The sequence below is a fragment of the Euprymna scolopes genome, chromosome 46 (assembly GCF_053919585.1).
Source record: "Euprymna scolopes isolate OS-2025 chromosome 46, ASM5391958v1, whole genome shotgun sequence".
NCBI classification, from domain to species: domain Eukaryota; kingdom Metazoa; phylum Mollusca; class Cephalopoda; order Sepiida; family Sepiolidae; genus Euprymna; species Euprymna scolopes.
The window spans coordinates 182,784,132-182,795,020 of record NC_136527.1 but is presented as its reverse complement, the minus strand read 5'-3'; the positions used below and the strand labels follow the sequence as shown (position 1 = coordinate 182,795,020).

The window sequence follows — 10,889 nt, the reverse complement described above, 5'->3', positions numbered from 1 at the left end:
TGGTGTAGATTGTAAATATTTACCAATTATTTTGGTCTATATAAAGTTTCTGTTAATTAGTAATGTCCTATAAATGGGGGCTCATTTTATGTAAACTTTATTAAATAAAATTATCCTTATTCTAAAACCTAAAATATTCAAGCAATTCTCTAGCAACATATTAATTAAATGTGGACAGAAAAGTATTTGTAAAAATATTTAAAAAAACATTTTGTGCTCAGTTGAATTGAATAGAAACTATTTCTAAAAATATATTCAAAAAAATTCATTCTGTGCTAACAATTTGACAAACTTTGAATCGACTTATTTTGTTTATGGTAAACATTATTTTCTCAGAAATTACGAAAGTAAATAAACACATTTTGATAAAAATCTAAATATCAAATTGAATCATCTATTATTAGGAAGATTAGGAAGGGGTGGGTGCTCATTTTAAGTTTAATTTATAAAAAAAAATCTTAAATATGTAAATTTTTTGTATTTATTTTTCGGAATATTTTAATAGCTTTTCAGACGTAATGGCAAACAAAAAATACATTAAAACTACGTTGGATTCGGTTGTAAACATTTACCAATTATTTTTTCTTTATTAAGTTTCTGTTATGTGCTTATCTTATGTAATGTGGAAAATTTCTCCACTGAAAGGTAGAGGTTAACAAGGATTTTGCAACAATGGTTTGTTGCGACCTGTGACTAGGTAAAAATTGTAGAACCTTGTCGGTCTGGTAATAAGGGTAACGATTCAATTTCCTTCAACTCCAATCCCAAACTGAAATCACAACCAAAATTCAGTTCACTCCATCCCTCTTATAATCCAGTTAGCCAATCAAATAAGTTAAATGTAACATCTACCAATATAAAAAGAGGCATCGCCCACACAAAAGGTTTTTGCTGCCACTCTTCCTGAGAGTCGCAGGTAAGTGCTTCAAGTTTTCTCAACACCCTCCCACTCAACAGAAAACAAAATCAATTGTTATTGATTTTGTAAAGCCTTCTCAATATACATATTCCTCATTCTTGATCCCCAGAGCAGTGGTGACAAACCCAATCCTTTTCATCTGGCGGAGCTGCACTGATCCCAACGCATCTAAAATGGAACCAGTTATCACATTGATCACAGCAGATCATGGCCGATCCGTCGTCAGGTTTATTACATCCGGGACAAATCCAAACCTGCTCACTCTCCTGTACTAAAGTGGGTTCCTCAAAACTGGTTTCTGACCAAGAAATTCCTTCTATGGACTCCCAGTCATCATAACTAGGTTCCGGACCATCCTCTTGTGGTTCATATTCCGCATGTAGTTCTAGCGGATATAGATGTTTAAGAGAATATGTTCTCACACTCCCATCACCCCGTCGTATCTGTGCCGATCATACCATACCATCGTCTCCCGGAAACAATTCTTCTACTCTCCCCAATGCCCAGAAGGGTCGAGACTTGTTCGGAAGTTTTATCGTCACAATATCTCCAGGTCGTACCTTATTACATATAGTTGGATAACGATCTTGTTTACGTTCTCGAAGAGAGAGTAAGTAATCCTCGTTCCATATCCGTTTAAACTCCTTGAGCAGCTCATCCCGGTTCTTCAAAGATTCCAACAATATCTGTCTGGACGGCAGTTCCCCTTCATTAATTGGTTGAATCTCCATTCTAAGAAGAAGTCCAGGGTTTTGATCTGGGCGCAGGAAGTGATTGGGCGTAATTACCTCCAATCCAGAGTCATTCGAACTCACATAGGTTAACGGTCTATTATTCACTGCCCGTTGGACATCTGAAATGGATGTCCACAACTCAGATTGACTGTAAATAGACCTTCCAACAGTTTTATAGAGGCATTCCTTTAATGTTTTAATCATGCGTTCCCAAACTCCTCCATACCAAGCCGAATGAAGAGGGATCTTAACATGCTTTATATTATACTGCCCAAATTTTTCATCAAATTCGGAAGAAGTTAGGGCCTGATTTAGTAAACTAACTCCAGCAAGAAATGACTTTGCATTGTCACTATATATGTGAGAAGGCAAGCCCCACATGTTTGAAAACCTGATGAAGGCCAGTATAAATGTGTGTACTGTCATGTCCTCAACCAGTTCTAAATGCACCGCTCTGATTTCCAAGCACGTAAATATGAGAATGTAAACCTTAGATTGAAGATTTTGGTTTTGAACCCACAGGTGTCCTGTATAATCTATCCCTTATGAATGGCCTTATCAGATTTACTCTATGTTTAGAGCCTGTCTGCCTTGAGGTATCCAAAATCCTGACATCCTGATTCTACTAAGTGTAGCCGGCACACCCAAGTGTTTAGCCCTCTCATGCTGATCCTTCACAATTAGATTAGTCAAGGGATGATTCTTCCCGAGCAATACAGGGTTTAAAACCTCATATTGTAGAGTAAAATTTTTTTTGATCCTGCCTCTGGAGCGGACGACACCAGACTTGTCCAGAAATAGGTTTAACTGACTCACAAGGTTCGGAATGGGTTTATCATGAGGTGCACGTAAGAACTTCAATTCAAGGGGAAATGCCTGTTGTTGCATTGTCTTGAACAAGTAGTCAGCAGCAGCCTGTTTATAGTCCAGTTCCTTGCCTCTTGCTTTGGATATAAATTCGAAGACTCTGGAGACCACACGTAGAAGTTTGTTAAAACACAAAAATCTGTCAAAGGCGACGATAGGCTGAGACCAGCTCTCATTACAGGTGTAGAACAGGTTCGTACGAACTATTTGCTGGTTGTCTGCACTAAGACAATCCAAAGTACTATCAGGCCAACAGACAGTTCCACCAGACAACCAGTTTGGTCCAGCACTCCAAAAAGAGAAATTTTCCTTAAATTTAGCTGCTGTCAGTCCCCTAGTCATTAGGTCCGCAGGGTTCTGATTGGAAGGCACATATTTATACCTGATAGCAAGGTTGTAATTTGTAAGTATCACTTCTTCCATCTGTGTCACATCCTTGAGGCGATTCTTCGTGAAAATGTTTTTATGGCTCGTCTGCTTGGACATCAGCCAAGTGAGTACAATTTGGGCATCTACAGCCAAATACAAACTTCCAAATTTCGTTCCTTGATAGGCTCTCAAGATATTACTAAGACATTTAATTGCCAAAAAAACTGCTAATAGTTCCAGCGTTGGCAAGGTTTTAGCTTTTAATGGTGCCACCTTTGCTTTAGCAAAAATCAGAGAAGATATACCTCCCTGAACTGCATATACAGAAAACCCATATGCCTTTTTTGAGGCATCTGTGAATATGTACAAATCCGCAACAGTATCGCTATCAAGTACCTGTCTTCTAAACGATAACGAATGAAGTACCGACAAATCACTAGCTAGTAATCTCCACCTTTCCTGCATTTCCTTTGGAATGGGATCATCCCAATCAATATTAGCCTTCCACATTTCTCCCACCAATATGCGACTTTGAATGGTGACTGGGAGACATAAAGACAATGGGTCAAATACACTGGATGCGGCTGATAGTATTTGACGTTTTGTTGCTAAGTTGGGGTCACAAGTTCGCTGGACTAGGCTGATGGAGTCCGACTCTGGGTCATATCTGTAACCCAGAACCTTTTCCCATGGACAACTGTGAGTTGTCAAAGTCTCATCCTTCCTCATCAATTCCTGTAGCTTTGGGCAATTGGTGTTACATGATCGAAGATCAAATCCTTTCTTCAATCTTTCCTTTATTTCATGATATAGTTTTCTCAATTATTCGTACTGACCAGATTATCAACATAAAAATTTGAATTCAACAGTTTGGTGCAATCATCAACTGGAAATCACGATGCATGATACTTCAATATGCAGTTCAATATAAAAGGGCTTGCGTTAAAGCCGAAGATGATGGTCGTATAATGGTAACATACCAGACGATTATCCCGTTTTAGAAAGAAGCAAAACTTATTTCTATCAGATTGCTTTGATAATCTAATCATCAGAAATGCCTTCCTGATGTCGCCCAATAATGTATATCTATTAGTCCGAAAGAGTAGAGTTAGATTTAACATGTTTCCGGTTAAATTTACCCCTGGGTATGCAGCCTCGTTTAAGGATACTCCTCCCTTGACCTTCAATGAACAGTTGAAGACTGGTCGCATTTTAGTAGTTGCTATGCTCTCGGATTTAAAGACTGGTCGATGAGGGATCCAAACATGTTTATGGAACTGTTTAGGTGAACAATGAAAGGGTTCTATTATGCCCTCTGCCTCTTGTTCGGCAAAAACCTCTAAATATTCATCATAGAGGCCCTTCATTTCCAGAGTGTGTACCACCCTATCTAACACCTTGAGGGCTACTTGGTGATTAGAGCGCATCTGAGCTAATTTATCAGTGTGCCACGGTAACTGCACCCAGTACCGTCCTTCCTTAAACTCTATATTTCTCATAAACTCCTCTACCTTCTGGGCATCATAGTCGGACAAGGTATCATTTTCTGATAGCCCCAAAGACTCCACATTGTAAATCCACTCCAGACCTCTTTCTACAGTACTGTCCTCAAAAGTTTCTTTATAGGGGTCCGAATAAGAAGAACACACGTCAAGAACACTATTAACAATGGAGGTCGGACACTTAACAGTTCTCATGATTTCTCCATAAACTGGAACCTTGTGTTGGATCGTTTTAATTTGATGAGGAAACATGAAATTCCTGGGATCCCCAAAAGGTATCACTCCTCGTTGGGAAAGCCAAGCTTTCCCATTCATACATTTTATCATTTGTAGGGGTTCCATAAATTGTAACAGGTCTACCCCTATTAACCCTTCCAAACTTATATTGGCATTTCTTCCTAAATCTGTATCCAGGGTGTAATCCAATTTCGTAAGGTTCTCGACCACAATCGGCAAATGCTCCACTGTATGAATGATGTCTAATTCCTTGTCAATAAGGATAGGTAGCTGCCGCTTTACCCCTGGCGTCAACTCCACTGTTGTGGTAAGTCGCTGAAAATTGCAGGTTTTCCTTCCTAGAAACGTCACAATCTCAAGGTTTACCTCTGAGACAGATCTTGGGTCACAAGCCAGATCCTGCAAAATTCTTCCACTAAAATACGAATTTTGACTGCCCGTGTCTATCAAACATCGCAGCTTCACAGCTTTGTCCTCTCTTTGTAGTACGATGGTAGTAATCGGCAAAATACACTGCTTTTCACCCAAACCAGTATTGATACATTCATTTGTTGATATATATGGCATAGGGCACATGATTGTGGTATGGTCCTGGGCTGAACATCGCTCACAATTGCCCTTAGGGCTTCTTTTACAGGGACACGAATTACTGAAATGATTGTTACTTGTGCACCTATAACATAGTCCGAGTTCTCGACAACGACGCCATCTTTGAGGAAATGTATGGTATTCTTCACAAACTTGAGTGGAATGACCATCCCTCAAACAAAGGTTGCAGGTGGTATGCCTCTCCTGGATATGGAAGTTCTCCAATGTTGGTGTTGTTGTCTCCGGTTTTCTGTCTGGATGAATGTATCTACGAGAGCTACCATAATCCAAATCTCTCTGGTTTGCTTCAGGGAGTGCAGCCTTCCAGGATTTTAAGATCCTGATGCCCGTATCTAAAATAGAAGTTAAAGATGGATGCGGTGCCCCTACAGACCTCACTAATTCTTCCTTAAGACGGTTGGGCAGTCTTTGGAACAGTATATGAGCCGCTAATGCCCCTCCGCCTGAATTTCTTTCCATAAATCCATATCCCAACATAGAGTCCAATTCCGACAACTCGTATTTAACCTGAGACAAATAGTTTTTAAGGTATTCAATATCATACCTGCCTCGGGTGGACAGTTTGAATAGGCTAGAGAATATCTCCTCTCTAATGCCCTCTTCATCCCAATAATTATCCTTAAGAATTTTTATTGCGGCATCATAATTATTGGATGTCTCCTCAAGATGATGTATTAGCCGAAACGGACGTCCCGTAACACAAGTCTTGAGGTAGGTTAATTTTTCTCTCCTTGATTTTAATCCCGAAGTGCAATAGTCAAATCTAGTAAGAAAATCTCTCAATGCAAATTTGTTCTCAAAGTCCAGGCCATCAAAACTAGGGCATTTGACCTTAGGCCTAAACATAGAGGTGTCAACTTGAGATGGCTGCATTACATTTGGGAGCATGAAGGGAGGAGAATCATCCTTGTGAACCTCTGCAGTTAAGTTTTGTAAATCTCTTTTCACCTCCTCTTTGAATTCGATAAGGTCATAAGCATGCGGTGCCACCCTATCTCTAGGAAGGAATTTAACCAAGTTTTCCTGAACTTGGTCTACTTTAGAAAGCCACTCGTTTACGTTATCTGTGGTGTTCTTCAAGGCACATGCATCCACTGCGACTCTTTTCTTTAATTTTTCTAATGTGTATCCGATAATGTTTTTATATCTTTCCTCCGTATCCAAAAGGGCCTCAAGAATGTGATCCGTTTTTTCTTGCATTCCTAAGGAATCCTCAAGGGAAGACATTTGTTCCGCGGCCATAATAATAAAAAAATAACAGAAGAAAAAAAGGGGAAAAAATGCACAAGGTCTGCAGATCACTGTTGCAACGTGTGGAAAATTTCTCCACTGAAAGGTAGAGGTTAACAAGGATTTTGCAACAATGGTTTGTTGCGACCTGTGACTAGGTAAAAATTGTAGAACCTTGTCGGTCTGGTAATAAGGGTAACGATTCAATTTCCTTCAACTCCAATCCCAAACTGAAATCACAACCAAAATTCAGTTCACTCCATCCCTCTTATAATCCAGTTAGCCAATCAAATAAGTTAAATGTAACATCTACCAATATAAAAAGAGGCATCGCCCACACAAAAGGTTTTTGCTGCCACTCTTCCTGAGAGTCGCAGGTAAGTGCTTCAAGTTTTATCAACAGTAAACTTAATAAAATAATCATTTTATGTAAACGTAATAAAAGAATCATTTTATGTAAACGAAATAAAAGAATCATTTTATGTAAATGTAATAAAAAATCATTTTATGTAAATGTAATAAAAAATCATTTAATGTAAACGTAATAAAAAAATCATTGTATGTAAACGTAATAAAAGAATCATTTTATATAAACGTAATAAAAGAATCATTTTATGTAAACGAAATAAAAGAATCATTTTATGTAAACGTAATAAAAGAATCATTTTATGTAAACGTAATAAAAGAATCATTTTATGTAAACGTAATAAAAGAATCATTTTATGTAAACGTAATAAAAGAATCATTTTATGTGAACGTAATAAAAGAATCATTTCATGTAAACGTAATAAAAAATAATTTTATGTAAACGAAATAAAAAAATCATTTCGTGTAAACATAATGAACAAATCATTTTATGTAAACGTAATAAAAGAATTATTATTATTTTAAAAGGTATTGAATGGGATTTTGTAAACGTAAAAAAATAACTTACCTTACATATTGTAAACTTATTTTAATATTTAAATTTTACTTAAATAAACACATTTCGGTCAATGTCAAGTTTCTTTTAAACTCCTTAAAAAACTTTAAAATGACGACTTAAATAGGGTTTCGGTGATGCTGAAAACGAATATCACATTTAAATTTGGGGCAGATAAGTAGTTTTCATGATATGAAGAAATTACTTTTTCAATAAGTGGGGGATAACTTTGCTATATGAAAGTAAGGTAAAATGAGCACCCACTTTTTGGCCACTTAGTAATTTCTTCATATTATAAAGCAATTTTAAGAAGAATTTAGCTATTTAATTATCAGTTAATTTAGCTATTTAACTGTCAGTGTTATATTTGTTTTCATCACCCTAAAAAACCGGCGCTGTTTTTTTACTAAGAGATTCGTTCATTTTTTTTCATTTTCAAATTTGTTTTATAACGAAATTATTAGGTGACCAGAAGGCGGGTGTTTTTTTTTTGTTTTTTTTTTTTACGTGAAATTTATATAAGACAATGTTTCCACACTTTCAAAAAAAAAGTAATTTCTTCATATCAAGAAAACTACTTATCTGCCCCAAATTTACATGTGATATTCGTTTTCAGCACCTCTGAAAACCAAAAAAAAAAGTCGTCATTTTAAAGGTTTTGGAGGAGTTGGAAAGAAACTTAACATTGACCCAGACCCACATGGTCACATTTCATATATATTTTATTCACGAAACCAATATTTTTTATTGGATTGCAATAAAAAATAAACTTATTTTAATATTTAAGATTATTTTAAAGTTATTGAATAATATTGTTGTAAAGTGAAATAAAAAAAAACTTACCTTCCATTCCAGGAATTTAATACGAAAAAAAAAATCGTTTTTCTTTTGTGTCCAACGCAGAAAATGTGTTTGTTTGTTAGGATTTCTTAATATAATCTTTAGTAAATTGATACAAATTTTGTTTTGTGTGTCCAATTCATTAAGCAATTAAATATATGAAAATATAAAAGAATCAAAATTAAAAGACAAAAAACACGATTTAAACGTGAAATTATTATAAGAAGAAAAAATCAACTGCTTCAGAACAAAGAACTTATGTTCATCGTAAAACGGTGTAATCATTATTTTGTTCCTCGTGTAAAAGATTGAACATTTCATTATGATTTGGATTAGTCGAACTACTGTTTACATCCAAGATGAGAACAGTAATCCAAATAATCCAAATATAAAAAAATGCAAAACTGAATATTTCACATAAACAATTCAAAAAGGAAGGAATTGAACAAATAGCGAAGTCAATCAAATAACAAAAACTAGATTTGAACCAACAAGAAACAAAACAATAATCACATGATTACATTATGAAAATTGCGACTTATTTTTATCAGATTCGATTCCGTTAACTTTACGATGACCTTAACTTATAATTCCAGACTTAAATATGATGTTTTACATGCAATCAACGACAAACGATGGAAGTGTAGTAGCTGTTTCTAGTTTGTTTGCGTATTTCAGCCATGTGTCGCGTTGTTACCATTCTGGCTTTCCTTGTCATGTTTTGCGCCCTCCCATGTATTACCCCCTCCTTTAATAGAGAAGTAGCGCAATGTTGTAAAATGTCCCGACTAGCAGATGTGAATATGAGAAAAAATATAACAGAACACAAATTGATACTGAAAAACATTCAGATCGCCTTGTAATTTGCTTGGACCCTACTAATATATATATATATATATATATATATATATATATATATATATATATATATATATATATATATATATATATATATAAAACTGTGTGTACTGTAGCGTACTGAGAAAAATATTTTTTCTCAAAAATAAAAGTGAACAAAATTTATTTGTAAAAAAATCTGTATACATGATTCTAGTATATAAAATAATTACACATAAAAATTTGGTTATTTTTAATTTGTTTTTGAAAGATCGCTAGTAAATTAGCAGAATAAATAACTGCTTTTTTTTCGTAATTACATTAAAATTGATAAACTAAATCTGTGTTCCTTCTGTCGTCACAAATATAACTTTTAAAAGTATATTTTATATCATTTACATTAATTATCAGCGTTGTTTGCGTAAAATAACTGTTGTAGTAAAGCCAGGAACTATGCTATATTATCGATTATCTCGACGACGACGACGACGACGACGACGGCGACCATGACGATGACGACGACGCTATGAGATTAATATATGAACAAAAAAATATAGCGTCTTTGGCATTTTTTAAATTACTGCTCATCTAAGGGAAAATAACTCTTCAGATCGTAATTTTTAATTTTGTTTCCTCCGTGCTTTGATATGATTAATGGGTGCTTACACATTTTTATCAAGACATCAAAAAATAAAAATATTGAAAAAAATATATTGTATGTATTCGTTATAGAATAAAGTTTTCATGCAAAAAAAAATCACTTAATTTGATCAAATTTTAATGAGGTCGATCGGGTAACGGCCATCTTTTTTCGCTTAGGAGAAGGGTGCGCCAGGGGGAGATAACTCCAATCACTGCTTACAGTTTGTCAAGTTTTGATGAGATTATTTTGAAACATGAGCAAAAAAAATATATATTTTAGCTTTTTTTCACTTATTTGACAAAGTTTCTGTTTTCTTTTTAAATTTTGTGTTTCATTTTGTCCTTTGTAAATCAATTTTTCGTTTAAAACCACCCCTTTCTCCTCGTGTACGTAAACAGCCAAATAGCGATAATAGTTCGATTTCACTAAAATTTGATTTTCCTCAGTAAAAAAGTACTTGATGAAATTTAGTTACTTTTTATTCGGATAACTTTATTCCATAACGGGTACGTACAATATAACTCTTTATTTTTCAATATTTTTTTATGTCTTGATTAAACTGTACAAGTGCCAATTAATGAAATACAAAACTGTTTGATTTAATTACATAAATAAGTTTTTGGTTTAGTGCTTTGGTTTGAATTCTAAAAGTTTTCATTCGTTTGTATTTGTTCTCATTGAAAAGATTATGAATTTATGTTGTTCACATGTAAACGACCTTGACATTAAATATTACAGTAAAATGTAAGTTCGTTAAGAATTGAGGTATTTTGTGAAAATGTTGGTAAGTTTAAATGATAGTAACTTATTAGTTATGGATTATTGTTATTAGTTAATAAAAAAGTTGTGATATGATCATATTGGTGAGAATTTTATGGAGGTATTTTAGTTATTTATTATTGTTTGTCGGTGGTGAGTATAGAAGTGGCACCGTAAAAAAACATACTTACCTTATATAGGTCAGGCCGTGGTCCTTCGGGGCCTGGCCAACAAGTGTCAAGCAAAGACCATATGTGGGGGCGACCCCACATATAAGACCTTGGTCAATATAGGGGCAACCCTTCATACCAATTGTCACTATCCAGCTCCTCTACTCCCCGGGGAGTTGGTCCCCATTTCTCCTTCACTCCTTTAAAAATCGTCCTTGTGCCTAATTTGCTCGGTGGGGGTGCAAATAAAT

The 10,889-nt window shown here is 35.1% G+C and overlaps 1 protein-coding gene across 1 annotated transcript; it reads right to left on the bottom strand.

The window, feature by feature from the left end:
* Window positions 1-1,011: 1,011 nt before the first annotated feature.
* Window positions 1,012-6,110, bottom strand: LOC145270295 (uncharacterized). Its single transcript, XM_080125940.1, has 3 exons — window positions 4,029-6,110; window positions 2,466-3,630; window positions 1,012-1,304 (listed from the first exon to the last, which is right to left on the bottom strand). The coding sequence occupies exons 1-3, from the start codon at window positions 6,108-6,110 to the stop codon at window positions 1,012-1,014; spliced, it is 3,540 nt and encodes a 1,179-aa protein (XP_079982066.1).
* Between the last annotated feature and the right edge of the window lie 4,779 nt (window positions 6,111-10,889).